Raw genomic sequence first — 17,609 nt, forward strand, 5'->3', positions numbered from 1 at the left:
TATCTGGTATCTGGGATCCTAAGACCCACAACTGTCCAACTGAAAGACACAGACAGCCAAGAAGCATTAAGCACACACTGTGATCACCATTTATTCCAGAATCTGGCCCTGGGCCCTGACATAACTGACACACCTATCACTTCCCTTCCACTAATGAGGCCAAAAGACAGAAATAAAAGCGGGGACCATTTTCATTTTAAGTGTGGCAGGGTACCTTGATCTTCCCTGTGACAACGCTTATAAAGTGCAAACTTGGTAGGGCTCTCGGTCACAAGAAACTTCTTGAGCAGGGCCTCGATCACTTCCCCGACAGTGTTTGTGCTGCTGATGTGGAGTGTATTCATACAGCCATTGCTACTGGGAGCAAGTTTTCCAGAAGTCTGTGAAGGTTTGCAGAGTTCCATCTGTACTTTAATGAAGCCAGTGTAAATCCCATTTGAATTCTGAAGCAGGAATAAAAACACACACATTAGCTGGGCATTTTAGGGAAGGAGCATATCAAAACAACAACAAAAAAGGAAGGTGCAACACTCCTTCTCTTGTTCTTTTCTTTTTCAGCTCTGTGACAGAACCTCACTCAAGACTGCCCCTCAGGGAATGACCTCAGGGGAGGTTAACACACTCCAGGAAAGTGCTTCCAGAGGCGAGGTCTGCAGGGCAGATGTGGGGACCAAAGTCCAGGACTCATGTCACTGAAGCTACATGTGAAAGGTCAGGGTCCACGGGTGAGGTTACAATCCCCTGGCACAGATGCTGGCCAAACCACAGGGCTTATTAAAGCTTGGGGATATATCCAGGCTAACTGCACAAAGGAAACAACAACAACCAGCTATTACACAGAAAAGGAAAGTCACAATTAGGACTCTGAAATACTCAAGTAACAAGGAGCAGACGGGAAGAAAACAAGCTATTTTCATTCCTAGTGTACCAGAGATTACCAATTTTGCTTAACCTATTTTATATAGAGCATGGGATCTGCCACAGCATGGGATACACGATGAGGCATTTCAGACACCTCAAGCAGCAACATTTTTAAAACAAATTCAAGCTATGATGTGAACTATAGACATTATAATACAAGCACTTGTCTTTTTTTTTTGGGGGGGGGGGGGGAGGCCAGGCCACACAGCATGCAGAATCCTAGTTCCCCAACCAGGGATAGAACCCGTGCCCCCTGCAGTGGAAGCATGGAGTCCTAACCACTGGACGGGCAGGGAATTCCCAAGCACTTGTCTTTTTTGATTTAACATGGTATTGATGTCTCCTTCTATATATAAGTATGTTTTTAACAGCTTTATTGAGGTACAATTTTTCCATACAAAAAGCGGCCCATATTTAATACACACAATTTGATGAGTTTAGCGCTTATCTTAAATGATGTAGAATTATTATTTCTTAGTTGCTAAAAATAGTTATAATAGTCTGGTCTTCACTTTTAACTTTTAGTATGTTTAGATAAAAAACATTGTAATGTTTTATTTAAACAAATCTTCAGGTGTTATAAATAAATGACACAGTTAACACAGAACATGAAAAATCTCCTTTATAGGCCGTTATTTTTCTTCCTTTCCACAAGGTCAATTTATAATACTAATTCACTCATTCATTCTTGTGGAAAGTATTATACAACACTTCACATTTTTTTTTAATCTTTGAAACGACATGGAAACTTGCATCTGTTTTAATCTCCAAGGGGAAGAGAAGGGATGTGGAATTTTTCTGCTTTGATAAAAACCGTGTTTGAAGAAGAAGAAGTACGACTGCTGGAATAATGAGGAATAATCTTGAGATCATCCACTGTCTCCCCTTTTTGGTGGAGTCCCCCTAGGGAGGGATCCTTTATCACAAGGGTTTATATTTAAAAGCTCCTCTCCAAGGGTCACAGAATTCAGTAGGGCATTCAGTAGGGCCTGTTCTAACCGGTCGCCCTGTCCTTTGCTGAACTCTGTCAGGTCACAGTCAATAGAGTGCCAGGCAGGGGTCCAAGGGCCCTGGACACTGGCACCGAGGGATGGCAGGTGCCTCGAGGAAAGTCATCAAGTGGATGGGCGAGGCCAGACCAGTTAGAGGAACGTACATCTGGCTCTGCCTTGGGTCCCCCCTTTCTTTGTCACTAAGCCTGTGCTTCTCCCTCCTACCCCCCTCGCTCCCCACCGAGCTTCTAACAGCATCGGCACAAAGCTGCAGGAGCCTGAAACAACAATGTAGAAAGCCGAGTATTACATACTCCATAATATACATTTTTCTCCAGCTGAGAAAAATCCGAGCTCAATTAGATCCCAATCCAGGGGCACAAGATCCTTTTCCTGACACTTCCAAATTTATTTACACAAGATAAAACTTATCTCAGGCCTTATTAGAATCTGAGTTACTGCCCATGTGTTAAAAACAGGCAAGGGATTACACTCAGTGTTAAAAATCCTTTGGGGATCATAACATGTTTTAAAATAAAATTTTAGGAAGTGCTGATTGATTTTGAGATAAAGCTACTTCAAAATACAGCTTTCATTTGAAAGATGCAGAAATATCCCATTCTCCGGTCCTGTATACCTTGACCATTAAGGTTCTGCAAGTATGATTCAGAGATTTTAAAACATACAGACTGTAGTGCCAACAACTTATAGTTGTCTTTCATTCAACACGTGTCAACCTAAACAGTATTATTTGTATGGGTACTCACCAAGGTCATCTTCAACTTGTCTGTGACTGCTAAGTTGTATTTATGAACTTTCTCTTTGATTTCCTCTTTGGTGAGGTAATTGTGGGTTTCCTTATCTTTCTCCACATCCTAGAAGAAAAATAAGCCAAGTCACACATGAGCAATCACAGAAAAAAATGCAGATAAGCCAGGATTCTTTTCACATTCCATATAACAACAACTACGGAGCACTTTACCTTGACACACACACACACACACACACACACACACACACACACAAATCCTATGAACTTTATGATCTTTATAGCTTTACAATCTTTACCAGCAAAAAGTATGGTAGTTAATAAGTGTTAAGCTGGCACTAATCACTGACCTGTCAAATTCTATACAACTACCAAGAAGGTCCTTTAATCTTCCAAACAAATCCTCATGCCAAGATACAAGTAACCAGACTTCCTGGACCCACCCACTCTCAACCCCTGCCCCTCCCAGCCTCACCCCACCCTTGCCTCCCCCCCCCGCCCCCCCGCACTCTGGAGGGGAAGATTTCAGTGAAATCCTTTCATCACTGTGAAACATTCACTAACTGTTTTTGTCTAAAGAGCTCAACCAGTGCATGACATCATGCGATGGCTAATATGCAATCACTGATGGCCACACTCCAGAATCTGTTGGCCCCATGAAGCCCAGTATACCAGGCACCTGACTTATACTGCATTTATTTCTCCCAACAACTTAACCAAGCCGGCATTTTTACTAGATGAGATCAAGTTCTAAGAAGTAAATCAACCTACTAACAAAAATTTAACTGCTCTGCACAAGGGCTGGAGCTTACCTGAAAAACCTGATTCCAAAGCCCACCAACCCTCAGTAACTCCAAGTACTTCCATATGGGATCCCCATTTAATCCTCACTAATTAGCATCTCCTTGTTACAGACAGGGGCACTGAGACTCACAGAGGTCAAGTGGCTTGCCGGGGACAACCCAACTGGTTAAGAGACCAAGCTCAATTTTAATCCAGGTCCTCTATGTTATTTCCACTAAATCGAATAGATCTCCACCATTCCCGTGTGGGTGTTTGAAAACGTAAAGGAAAGCCTGCATAATCAGATTCAAACCTGAGAAGCAACTCAAAAAAGATGAAGGGTCCTAACAATCTTCAGGACAGAGAGGAAGAACAATAAGATCGGATGATTTCTCCCCCAAAATAAAACCTTTAAAAAGGTACCTCTCTTCCAGCCAGATAATCACCCCAACCTCACAGCTGGAGATTATCCAAGCAGGTGTTTGCTCCCACCTACGCACTGTGAGCTACCGTGATAGATACACACGGAACGGCCACGACAGAAACTGCAGGAGAGCTTTAAAGGGTATAAAATCCATTCAGCTCTCAAGTTCCTGGATTTGAGACCCCGAGAGGGGTGTGCTGACTCCAAGTCATCTCAGTAACTTTTCGATTCCAGACCTGTCCTAGTGTGGACTGAGGGGTCAGTGTTGGGGGGACAGCATGGTCACGGCCCAGCTTCAGGAGCAAGCCTCGAAGTCCCTTGGGAGCACCCTATCTACCAATGTAAAACCCCAATGCAGTCTTATTTTTGGTGTCAGTGGTTAGGGGGAGAAAAAGCCGTAGATTAAAATAACTTTTCAGAAGCTTCAATGACTATCTCCAACGTGTCTCCCACATTTCTCTGCTGGCCCTGCCCCTTCCAATCCACAATTAGGCAGCTACAGGCCATAGCTAAAGTAGAAAACGAGACAGTCTCTGTTTCAACATTCATTTTTCACTATGAACTGTCCAAAGACTCTTCAAAGCATATCCTAAAAAGTATACTGTAAGAGGGGGGAGGGATATTAGGAATTTGGGATTAAGAGATACACACTACTATATATAAAATAGATAAACAACAAGGACCTACTGTATAGCACAGGGAACTATATTCAATATCTTCTAACAATTTATAATGGAAAAGAACCTGAAAAAGAATATATGTATCTGGGGACTTCCCTGGTGGTCCAGTGGTAAAGAATCCGCCTTCCAATGCAGGGGACGCGGGTTCGATCCCGTGTCGCAGAACTAAGATCCCACATGCTGTGGGGTAACTAAACCCACGCGCCTCAATGAGAGAGCCCGCGTGCTGCAACCCACAGAGCCCACGCATGCTGGAGCCTGTGCACCACAACCAGAGAAAACCCGCACACCACAACTAGAGAGAAGCCCACCCGCGTGCCATAACTAGAGAGAAGCCCAAGCAGATCACGTGCCGTAACGAAAAGATCCCACAAGCCTCAACAAAGATCCCGTGTCCCGCAACTAAGACCCGATGCAGCCAAAAAAAAAAAAAGGAAAATAAATTAAAATATATAGATAGATAGATATATCTATAGATATATAAAACTGAATCCTTTGCTGTACACCTGAAACATAGTAAGTCAACTACATTTCAATTAAAAAAAAGAAAATAATTATAAAACAAAAAAAATTTTTTAAGACCAAAAAAAAGTATACAGTAAGAGATTTTCCATTTCATGGGGGTGGGATGTGATGATGGTAGGGCAAAGGGTGCTGGGAAAGTGCCGCATTCCAGCCAGACCTGGGCCTAGTCCGGGTCTGTCACTGACTAATCCTGTTCCCTGGGCTACTAACCTGTCTGCATCTGCTCCCTCATTTCCTATCAAATAAAGGGACTGGAGTAGACATCTCCAAGGTGCTTCCTGCTTGCAGAGATCTGCTTCCCCAGTGTGACCAATGGGACAAGATGGTTCCACTCAAGGAATCGAGGAAACCAAAGGCTCACCATTAAAAATATATAAAACAGCAAATTACATGAATATCATAGCACAGATACACCCTAGGGGCTTACTACTTAAAGAAGAAGGAAGAAGTCTAAGAATGAAGAGACGGAGAAGGGGTGATAGGAGTGATTAAGAGCAAAGGGCAGGGTGGTCAAGTTATCTTGGTCAGTTTTTTGTTTTTAAATGTCTGTTCAATTTACTTGCCTCTTTTTTTTTTTTTCTTTTGGCCATGCCACGAGGCTTTCAGGATCTCAGTTCCCCAACCAGGGACTGAACCCAGGCCACAGCGGTGAAAGCACCAAATCCTAACCATGAGACCACCAGGGAACTGCCCCATTTTGGTGAGTTCTTTTTTTTTTCTGCGGTACGCGGGCCTCTCACTGTTGTGGCCTCTCCCGTTGCGGAGCGCAGGCTCCGGACGCGCAGGCTCAGCGGCCATGGCTCACGGGCCCAGCCGCTCCGCGGCATGTGGGATCCTCCTGGACCGGGGCACTAACCCACGTCCCCTGCATCGGCAGGCGGACTCTCAACCACTGCGCCACCAGGGACGCCCTGGTGAGTTCTTAATCACAGGTTTTGCTGATGCTACCGGACTTAGCATGACCCTGAGGCCTCCTCAAGTCAGCCTTCCCAGAAGCTTGAGCAAAGTCAAAGGAGCAAGCCAGTCTGGGAAGAGAAACTTGCTCTGGGTCATCCAAGTACAGATAACTGAGACATGCTTGTATAACCACTCTAAGACCTTCATCAGAGATTAAAAACCCAAGAAACTGTAGGAGGCAACGACAGAAAACAGGTGGACCCAAAGGTCCCTTCCAAAGCTAAAAATCTCACTATTAAAAGTGAGATCAACTGGAAAGCAAATCCCAGAGAAGCAGCTAAAACCTAAAAGGCTATGATCCTGTATTTTTTTCATCGAAGTATAACTGACTTACAATATTATATTAGTTTCAGGTATACAACATAATGATTCAACATTCTTACACATTAGAAAACAATCACCACTGTATTTTTTTTTGGCCTTGAGTCACAACAGGAAAAGAGTTGCTTGCATTATTTCTGATGAGAAATTAGTTGTCTTCTTTTTTCAATTGAGATATAATTGACATATAACATTGTATTTGTTTCAGGTGTACAGTGTAATTTTATATGTATATAAAAACGATCACCACAGTAAGTTAACACTCATCACCATACATAATTTTTTTTTTCTTGTGATGAGAACTTCTAAGATCTACACTCTCTTCTGTGATCTTGTTTGTTTTTACCGCACCCCGCAACTTGTGGGATTTTAGTTCCCCGACCGGGGATCGAACCCGTGCCCCCTACAGTGGGAGGGCAGACTCCTAACCACTGGACCGCCAAGGAAGTCACTGTGATCTTGTATATTTAAGTCAACTGAGGGAGCAACTGTACACCAAGGCCACAGATCAAGGCCTATTCATTCAGCAAATATTTGCTGAGCAGAAGCTGTGTGCCAGGCCTTGCTCTGCATGGGGATGTCAGACACCACCTCTGCCCTCATGGCACTTCCGGTCCAGCACAGGTGGAGTATGAGTGAGGAATGTCAAAGAAAAGAGGCTTCCAAGATAACTAAGCACAGTTCCTCTGAGTGAAGGAGTCTGGCAGCAGAGGGAAAGGCACAGGAGTCGCAAGCTCAGGCCCTGGAGCGGAGGACACTGGTTTCTTTTAGTGTCAGAACTGGAGAAAGTCTCCTGATCTGGAAAACGTCCGGATAGTTTGCCCCTTTAAAAGAGACCCGCCACCTCTTCCTCTCACACAGGGAAGAATCCTGCCTGTCCTCCAAACACAGTGCCTTTGGGGATACGGCTATCTTCGCAGAGCAGGACGGAACCTAGAAGGGAGGAAGTAGGTACAATGCGTACAGAAGTGAAATCAAGAAGCAGAGGGTTTAAAAAAAAACCCGTGTGGTGGGCATGGAACAGAGACAGCGGAGCACAGACGTTCATCTTCAATTGTATGGCGAGGAGAGGAAATGGCATGGGCGCATGCGTCTGTGAATGCATCCATTATTGTTCTTGGCAGCCGAGGAGGGTATGATGCCACGCCTGAGAGTGTTGGGGAAGTTACAAGTCATCTTTTTTATAAGCCACTTTTCTTTTACATTCCCCAAACCCTCCAGTTTCTCAGAGGGAGAGTTCTTCCATGCAAAATTATAAACCCTAGACTCGTCTCTCATGTTTACATCTAGCAAGCAAGCCCTGGATGGCTGCTCTAGGGTTTGCCTCAGTTCCTGGGTGGGGTCACGTCACTGTTTTTACACCGGTGACCTTTCATAAAGGACACGCCCTACCTCGCAGACACACAGGAATCCCAGGCAGTGTGGCCCCGCCCTAGGCTAGAGCAGATCGCGAATCAAGATTGTCCAAGAATATACAGACCCCTACAAACTTGGACAAAGGGTCTGGACACTGTGTATACCCTTCTTGCTAACTTTTCTGTAATTTTGAAATAGTATCAAAATTAAGGTTTTTTCCTTCCAGTTTTATTGAGATATAATTGACAGACAGGACTATATAAAATGCAGCATAAAATAATTTAAGTTAAAAATGCAACAATAAAAATAAACCTAACAAATATAAAGCATCTGAGAGTAACTATGTGTGAGAGAAAGAGGGAGAGCGAGAAGGTGAATATGGCCCTACCTCCCCCTTTGTTTGAGCCTGGTGAAGGTATGTGGTCTACGGCTTAGGCATACTTAGGTCTGAATCACAGCTCTGCCACGTTCTGGCTGTGTGACCATAGGCAAGTTATTTAACCTCTCTGAGTCTCAGTTTTCTTATCTCTTTAGAATGTGAAAAGCAATATGGACTTTATAGAACTGTCATGAAAATAGAACTCATTTATTATCAACAACTATTTATTGCCTGCCTACTGGTGCCCATCTCTGTACCAAGCACATAAAGCCAGGAGAGACCACTGTGGATCCCTGCTTTTCTGCCTTTTCTTGGTTCACAGTCTAGTCAAGTTTGTCTTACTCTCTGCCTCACCCCCTGGCATGTGTCGGGTTGTTTTGTTTGCATCATAGACCTCTTTAAAAAATAGAACTACTGACCCTTTTTAAAAAATGCAAATAGCACAGATTCCCTGACTGAGTGGAGGACAATATATGCACTGTGCCCGTGACAGGAGCATGACAGACAATAAGAGTGTCATCACCTCCCCACTGGTGGGTCCTGCCGCTCTCATGGGGAGCAGCTCTGACTCCTGGCCAGGTTTGGGGTCCAGCCTGCGTCAGCGGAGAAGGGTAAACTTACCAAGTCAACAGGTGCCTTCTCTAAGTGAGGCTCCATTCCAAACTCATGAATTCCTACTTTTCATCTTCTCTCCAGTTGTAGAAACAGGCAGTCACCTACTCATGTCCCAAACAGACTGGGGTACCCAGTGCAATTACAGATAGAACAAACACCAGCCTTTTATTGTGTACGGAATAAAACACCAAGCACCTTTCATCCTTAAGACCACACTTCCCTGGACCAGTCAGCCCTGCTGCAAATGGAATTCAGGGATAGCTCAAATGGAATGGAGTCTAGGTAATGACTCCTTCACATGTCTTTCTTCCAGGCCCTGTTCCAACAAAGACATCAAACCAAGTATCATGTACCTAAACAAAACAGAAAAATCTCCTCTGGGAGAGATCCTTCTACTGCAATCAGGGAGGGACCTACAAGCAAATCAAAGCAGGTTTGCACATAAGCACAGTATGCAAGCAGTGATTTTCAGGAACTAGTGAGCAAGCCGTTTGGGGGGCTCAAAAGAAAATTTCAACAAGTCAGGTTAGATGCTCCTGAACTAGATTTTTTTTTTTTTTTTTTTGGCGGTACGCGGGCCTCTCACTGTTGTGGCTTCTCCCGTTGCGGAGCAACAGGCTCCGGACGCGCAGGCTCAGTGGCCATGGCTCACGGGCCCAGCCGCTCCGCGGCATGTGGGATCCTCCCACACCGGGGCACGAACCCGTGTCCCCTGCATCGGCAGGCGGACTCTCAACCACTGCGCCACCAGGGAAGCCCCTGAACTAGATTTTAAAGTGTGATTAGCAGGAAAACACTGTCCTGAGATGTCCTTTAGGTGAGCAAAGTGGAAAAACCCTGTGATGAATACAGGAAGGGCTGTCACACAGAGCTAAGCTTGCAAAGCCCCAAGAGGGTTTTTTAAGCTGGGAGCATGTCTTGCTCAACCCTGATGAATATGCCAAGAAAGGCCACGGGGGACAGCTTCGCATTTACAGTTGATGTCTGTCAGACATTCCTCACTTGTGGTACCACAAGCTCTAAGATGTTAAAGTAGGCAGAGGTGGACTTCCTTGGTGGTCCAGTGGTTAAGACTCCATGCTTCCACTACAGGGGGCGTAGGGTCGATCCCTGGTCCAGGAAGTTCCACATGCCGCACGGTGCAGCCAAGAAAAAAAATCAGAAGCACATTAAAATGCTAAAACAGAACAAAAAAACAACTTTAAAAAAAGTAGCCAGAGGTGATATGGGGACCCAGAAAAGTTTTCCCAGACAAGGGTCGGTATGGCTGATATACATCAGTGCCATCCACCAGCATTATCTGCTATGATGGAAACATTCTATATCTACCTTGTCCAAAAAAGAACAGTTACCAGCCACACGTGGTATCTGAACATTTGAAATGAGGAACTGAGTTTTAAATTTTATTTCATTTTAAATAATTGAAGTGTACATAGCCCCACGCAGCTTGTGGGACTCCAGTGGACAGTGTGAAGCTGTACCGTAATGTGCACAGGTGTACGTGAACAACTAGGGAGGAAAAGCCATAAGAAAGCAAAGTAAAAATAATATGTTACAGTAAAAAGACAACTGTTCTAGAGCAAGGAAGAGTCTATTCCTGAAGGAAAGAACCAGACACTTGTTGCTGTTCTTGACCTTAAAAGAACAGCTTGCTGCTTGCTGCTGCGTTCTCACCACACCAGGGCTGATCGCAGGACGAGGGCCACGCCTAAAGTCACGCTTATCTTGGTGCCCGGCCACGGCATGCTGATTCATCCTGGCCTCTCTCAGGTTGTTCCCCCTGCCACATGGGAAGATTTTTTCTTTCTTTCTTTATTTCTTTTTTTTTTTTTAATGGCAGGATATAGAGCTAGGACTCTATTTCCATTTATATGAGGATTCGGGGACTCGTCTTGCCCAAATTTAGCTTGTAGGCAACCCTTCTATGCAGCCATCTAAGACGTTTGCTGCTCTAATAGCAAAGAAAAAGGAAGGGAGGGATGTAACAGCCCCCCACCCTCCCTGGCTCAAGATATGCATCACTGTTATCTTGGGGTAGGAAAAGTAAACAGACAACTGGAGGGCAGCTAAAAGGGCAAGGGCAATGCACACAACACTGTCAAACAGCAGGGTGCCCCATGGACCGCTAATCCTCCAAGATGTCCTGTGGACAGAAAGGGCTGCCCCCCTTCTCCTCCACTACCTCCCACTGCACTGATTCCCAATGCACTTTAAAATGCTAAAGGCTCTGAGAAGTCCTGCAGGTGAGAAAGCCGCATAGGGTGCACACAGCAAGGAAACCTGAAGAGAACAGACCTTTAATAATGTTTTAAGTGTGACATTAATTAATTATGAGCAAACGGGTACATTATACAGGTACAGATATTTCTTTTCTCATCAATTATTCACTTAGTGAGTAGATTCTGTATTCATTAGAATATATTAGCATACCCAAACCACATCTGTTGAACCCAACAATTTTAAACAACCTCTCTGTCCGCAAGGCTACTTGTTAAACAACAAAGAGAACGTCAGAAGGGAGTCTAGATGGGTATTTTAGAGGACTTCTAAAAAAAAAAAATGGGCCGCAAAAACAACTGGGCAGCAGCCTTATAAGGACACAGTACTGTACTAGCCTTCTCTTACATGCACTTGTGAAAGAGAGAGATGGAAAGATCAAAGTGTGCCATCTATTGCCTTTAAATTCTCCCAGCCTTAGCCTTACCACTGCACCGCCCTACCACTCGGCCCATTTATCTCTCCTCCAAGAGTACCATGTGCTGCCCCCCCCAAGGGTCCCCCTCACCTTGTGACCCTCCCAAGGGTCACAAGGCCACCCCACCCAGGAAGCCATCCTAACCACAGCAGCCTCAGAAACCCCTGCGCTACCCCATCAATTCAGACTTAGCATCGCAGCACCTTTTATGGTTTGCTGTTTCCTGTGTTTACTCTTGCCTCCCAACAAGTCATGTTTTTAAATCTTTCACTCCCAGAACTGGAACGAGCTGGATGCTGGGAACCTAAGAGGGAGCTCTATCCCATTTCACCTGATTCTGTCTGGTCCCAGAGCCCACAGCTACAAGACTGCATTTAAAACCCGTCCTCTTTTGTATATCTTATCGATCTGCATCGTTTTGTTTCCTTCTCAAAACTGAATGCATCTGCACGGGCACACAAAAGGCCTTTATGGTACCAGATACAAAGTCTGATACGCTTCTGCTATCCATCTGCACCATCAAAGAAGAGAGTCCTTCAAAGCATGCCCCTCGGATACCCCTGCACACCCAGGGCAGGAGAGCAGGCCGAGGCCCAGCATGTTAATAAGATTAATTGCAGTTGTGATACACATTAAAAGCGTTTCATCTGGGCCTTCCATGACCTCACTTTGTAAACCCCCCAGTTACCAGTCTGCCATACCCTATATGGTTGTACTTTTAAAACCGGGTCGCGTGCCAATCGTCAAACAGCCACTCATTTGTTTGGAGCCAGAAAACAAACTTGGAGGTGGACCAGTCTCCCCAGCGTGCCCCAGCTGGAGGTCCCAACCTCAAGGCATACCAGATTACACTCCAACTTAAAAATCCCAGTTTGACATGTTTTCAAAGGGAGTCAATTAAGATGCTATTCATTTCTGAAAGGTGATACATTTCACAACTGGCTTAAGTTTCTTTAAATTCTAGGCAACAGAGAAAGGAAAGATTACGAAAGGCCTCAGAGCCAAGCACATCCAAATCCCGCTGGATAATTAGAAAAAGAATGTGGCCTGAGGTGAGCCAGCACTCCTGCCCCTGCCCCCACCCCCCTGTGGCCCCCCTCTCTGAGATCTCGGTAAGAAGAGACTCAGGTTTCCAAAGGAAGGCATGGCCTCAAAAACTCAGTTTCCTTGATTAAGAGAGCATTGGATTATGGTCCCTTTCAGCAGTAAGTTTTCTAAGATTCTGTACCATCTACAACACCACCCTAATCAAGTACTTACAAAGTCCACTGGGCAGTAGGAAAATTAATGGGAAAAATACATATAAGAGATGGCTGAGAAACCAGGAGGGAGGGGAGACTGGCACTACAATGTCGGGCAGTGACATAACGCCCGCCCTAAATTTTAGATTAAGACCCGCGTTACTGCTCAAGGCTCTGCGGGTCACCCAGCAGCCGTCCATTTCCTTTGGCAGCAATTATGAGCCACAGCTCCCCAAATCAGGTTACCCCAGGGACAAGAGAGGCTCTTTCAAAGGTCAGGGTGTTGAGGTCAGGTCTGGTGACCACCACATCCCTGGTGAAACCTTGGAACCTTGGCAATAAGGGGAGGTTCCAGAGAAAGGAAGTGAGCAGGCTCGTCTGGAAGGAAGCCAGACAGGAAGTGTGAAGGAACACTGCAGCAGCCAGGGAGGAGGCGGGCGGAGCCCATCTGGGGGACTCAGCAGGCTCCAGCTCCACGACAGCAGGGATCCGAGACTGAAGCGCAGAGGCTTGCAGACCAAAGGAGTCATCCCCCTGCCAGCTGCAACCGAATCTGAACAGAGGACGGAGAGCCTCAAGCAAGTAAGAAATGTCTGTAGACCAGCACTCCAAGAAAAACTATCAGGAGCAAGCTTGGTGTCTTCTTCCTTGCCAATTATAATACGGAGTCTAAGTTGCCACCACAGGACTTCCCTGGTGGTGCAGTGGTTAAGCATCCGCCTGCCAATGCAGAGGACACGGGTTCAAGCCCTGGTCCGGGAAGATCCCACATGCCGTGAAGCAACAGAGCCCTTGAGTCACAACTACTAAGCCTGCGCTCTAGAGCCCACGAGCCACAACTCCTGGGCCCACGTGCCACAACTACCGAAGCCCACGTGTCTAGAGCCTGTGCTCCGCAACGAGAAGCCACCGCAATGAGAAGCCCGTGCACCACAACGAAGAGTAGCCCCCGCTCACCCCCGCACAGCGACAAAGACCCAACGCAGCCAAAAATAAATAAATTTCTTTTTAAAAAGTTGCCACCACAGAATAAAAGGAGACTTAAAAGCAACTTAGATTCTCCATTTTCAGGTGACACAGAGTTTAAAAACGTAGATGACAACAACTTGTTCAGGTTGACAACGTCCAGGGAGACAATCATATCCAGCTCCTCTAAGGCCTGGATTTGTAAATCTTCAATTCTTACTCAGTGCAGCCCTACTAATGCACTAGTCCAAACACACCTGTACAGCTCGCTCTCATACCAACTGAGGTGCCGAGATAGCACCACAGGAGTAGGGAGAGAATCGGCAGTCCTTCCAAGCCACGTGTCCAGACCATGAACATTTTATTTTAATAGGCAAAGGTGAAAGTCTGAAGGGGCCCATGAGGAGTTAAGCTGTTTTATATCACTCTTGCTCCCATTAATTCAATCCACAGCCTCGTCCTGAATTCTCCTCCCCACCGCACTCCACACTGCACTCCAGATGGCTCTTCTGATTAAGTCTGTTCATAGCCCTTAAAAGGCATGGCTGAAGTACCAAGTGTACGAGGACTCATTCTTCGGTACCCATGTATTCTTCATAGGCAATACGTGATGCGCTCCACTCTCAGAAGGACCATGATCTGTGCAGAAAATGGGCACACAAAGAACATTTACAGATTCAGCTCTACCTCAGCTGTCCCGGGTGTGGGTTTTATCTGAGGAATCACCTTCCTCCTTCCTACCAAGGAGGTGACAGGACTCTGGAGTAATTAAAAGATAAGTCAGAGCAATTCATACAGAAATCAGGGGGATCAGTGCCTTGAAGAGCGTCACACAAGTAACTGCTAAAGATACTCTTTTCTACAGAAATCCCTTCTTGCCCTCCTGCTTCGCTGTGGATGGGGTGAGAAACACGGAAGACTTCAGGAGAAGACTTTCGGTGGAGTCTTCCATCAGAGTCAGAGGCTTGGGGTGAGTCAGGAGACACCCACAGACACGCCAGAAGAGAGACTAGGGAGGCAGACCCCCGCCCCCCACCAGGTGACCACCCAAGGGGCCTGGCGCCCCTGGGCCACGCCTCCCACCTCACTGACCCCAGCCAGGGGGCTCAATCCCGGCCCAGACGGTGCTGAAACAAACACTTTGAGAACTTCACACTCTGCTCAATACACCTCCCCCATTCTGCTTCCCTTTCCTTTCTGCTCTTCTTCCAAAACTGGACGGGCAGAATTAGCCAAGCCAAATCCCTGGGAGGGGCTGAAAGCAGCTGCATCCCCCAGGTCCAGATCCCGCACCACACCCTTCACACCTGACTCACAATTCTTAAAATAACTTGTGATGGGGAATCACTCTTATCCCTATTTTGCAAATAGGAAAATGGAGGTTTAGAAGAATTCATGGGCCCACGAACACACAGTTAGTGCAGGGGCTGAGGTTCACAGCAGGTCTGTCTGATGCAAAGCCAACTCAGCCAAGAAAGGAGAAAGAGAAGAGAAGGACCCGTGGACCAAGGCAGTGAAAGCGCGTGGGGAGACCCTCAGGTTTGTGCGTCACTGGCTTCCGGAGGCTCAGGCGTTTGATACACAGTGTTCATCCTGAGTTTTGGAGGCTGAGGTACTAACACAACCAGCAATTTACTAGGGAACTGGTCAACTGGCCAGGTCCACAGAGAATCAGTTTAAAAATCACAAACTATATGCCCAATGTTAAGGAAATGGTTAAATACTTTCATACACCTTAAGAGGGACCATACAGGAGCTGTTAACATGAAGCCTACAGAGAGATTTTAATGGGGGGGGGGGGGGGGTGGGGACAGAGGAGAAACTGCACATACAGTATTACAAACTGTGCCTCAAGACTAGAAGGAAATATTCCAAAATGTTAAGAGGTCTATGCCTGATTGGTGAGATTTGAGGCTTTTTTTTTTTTCTTTCTGTAAAAACTTCTACAAAATTTTCAAAAACTTCTCCGGTCTGTATGACTGTTAACTGGGGAGGGAGTGGGGAGTAAAATCTAGTGGGGTGGGAGAAAAAGACTTTCATGTATTAAAAAAAAATTAAATTAAAAAACAGCCTTGGAAACAAAAGTAAACAAAAGCAGTGCAAGCACTCTGCCAGAGTGACTGAACACACTTTGATGTGCCGACTGCCCCTGACGGTACAGCCACCCTCAGGGAAACAACTCTGACATTGAGAAGAGAGGCACGGAAGTGACAAATCTAACATGGGCAGCCAAACGCACTTACAGAGGTCAACATATGGAAGTTGCTAGAGAGAGCAAACTAGAGATCTCCCAGGTGACAATAAGCCACTGCGGTCTGGAAAATAAAGGTTTCCCTAGCTCTTAAAAAAAAAAAAAAAAAGACTGCTATTGCCAAGGACTGACAAAAGGAAACGTAGCTTTTTAAACATTACCCTATTAATGGACTGATTTATAAATAAAAGCTGTATTCGAGTTACCCTGGAAATTGAACTGTCATTAATTGGCAGTGGGGGGGAGGGGTGATTTACAAGCAATTTAGATTTTCTTTGTTGTGCAGGAATGTTTCTGTCACTTGCGCAAGGGGAGGGCTCATACACCCTCCAGCTCCGTTTTCCTCCAGGCGTGCACAGGAAGCCCAAGGCCTGGAGGAAGTGCCCTCCCACCCCGCCTTTCCTCAGTACTAGGCGTCCTCGGCAGCCCGGCTGCCCTGCCCCCCCCTTCCCCCTGGCACCTGAAGCCGGTTTTGGGGTGCTGCTCAGCTGAGAGGTGTGGACTATAAAGTGAAAGGCAGACCTGAACTGGAAGGAAGAAGAGAAACTGAAGTTTAACTTAATGAATATACTGGCATTAGGGGTCTGAAACAAACATGTGGATCAAAGTTGTGTGTACTTCACTCAACTGAATATCTGGACAGGAAGCAAACAGCAGACACTGAAAGTGGAGGGTCAATGCACAGTATTCAACACAGGATATGCGCCTGCTTGGAGCTGCATCCTTGTCCCCAGGTGGGGCATCGCCTGAAACAACAGTGTCCCGGAGGGCATGGGTAATTGGTTCATCCAGTACATCTAAGGAAACTCAAAGACAGGGACTACACATCCCATCACAGCTACAAATTCTGGGCCAGATCCCTTGCACAAAGGCTGTTTCACCTTTCCACCCCTTCACTTAGGCCACCAATGTGCACACACCACCCCTCCACCCCAAACTTTTTCATAGACTCCTCTAACACATGACAAAACAAGGCTTCTCAAACAGCTACTTAAAGAATGTCCTAGAAATGAGAATATTTAGATTTGAAAGGCATTAGCTCCCCAAGGTTAAACAGGCCGCTTTCAACTCCTGACTATAAAATCAATTCTGATGTGATGCAAGTTTTTCGGGGGTGCGTGTGACATGTGAATTTCTTTCAATTTAGGACTTTTCTTCCTTAGAAGCAATTTTTTTTCCTTCCAAAACATGAAAATTAAAAGTCAACTTCCAAGTCCCACTCTGCTGAGAACCATCCCCCAATCACCAAGTTGTCTGAGGCTCCAAGCCAGATTTTTTTAAAAAGAACTGGTGGATTGGTAACTGCCCCAGGCTGGCAGGGTGACATGTGTGATGCTTATTTAAGGAAATGGAGCATTGGCCCAGGCTTTTATATAAGTTTACTTGTTTATTTATTTTTAATTTATTGGCGGCCTTGGGTCTTCGTTGCTGCACGCTGGCTTTCTCTAGTTGCGGCGAGCAGGGGCTACTCTTCGTTGTAGTGCACAGGCTTCTCATTGCGGTGGCTTCTCTTGTTGCGGAGCACAGGCTCTAGAGCACAGGCTCAGTAGTTGTGGTGCATGGGTTTAGTTGCTCCGTGGCACGTGGGATCTTCCCAGACCAGGGCTCGAATCCGTGTCCCCTGCATTGGCAGGCGGATTCTTAACCACTGCGCCACCAGGGAAGTCCCTGGCCCAGGTTATTAACCACAGGTTAGAGCTAATGTAACCCTCAAGAACCCTTGAGGTAGAAAGT

The 17,609-nt window shown here is 46.0% G+C and overlaps 2 protein-coding genes across 11 annotated transcripts in view; one reads left to right on the forward strand and one right to left on the reverse strand.

Annotated features, from left to right (window-relative positions):
* Nucleotides 1-1,521, forward strand: part of GNS (glucosamine (N-acetyl)-6-sulfatase) — a 77,484-nt gene extending 75,963 nt beyond the window's left edge. Inside the window, exon 15 of the transcript XR_004351632.1 lies at nucleotides 559-1,521. The gene's annotated coding sequence lies outside the window, so the exon portion shown is untranslated. The remainder of the gene's footprint in view (nucleotides 1-558) is intronic.
* RASSF3 (Ras association domain family member 3) overlaps nucleotides 1-17,609 on the reverse strand; it is a 108,873-nt gene that overhangs the window by 42,509 nt on the left and 48,755 nt on the right. For all 10 annotated transcript variants that reach the window (XR_004351633.1, XR_004351634.1, XR_004351637.1 and 7 more), the window contains exons 2-3: nucleotides 2,681-2,788; nucleotides 215-443 (exon numbers count right to left, since the gene is read on the reverse strand). Coding sequence is in view for 5 of the 10 variants with exons in the window: in XM_032644305.1 (XP_032500196.1) it covers nucleotides 215-443; nucleotides 2,681-2,788 (337 nt within the window). In the remaining 5 variants the exon portion in view is untranslated. The remainder of the gene's footprint in view (nucleotides 1-214; nucleotides 444-2,680; nucleotides 2,789-17,609) is intronic.

This window comes from Phocoena sinus, chromosome 10 (genome assembly GCF_008692025.1).
Source record: "Phocoena sinus isolate mPhoSin1 chromosome 10, mPhoSin1.pri, whole genome shotgun sequence".
NCBI classification, from domain to species: Eukaryota; Metazoa; Chordata; class Mammalia; order Artiodactyla; family Phocoenidae; genus Phocoena; species Phocoena sinus.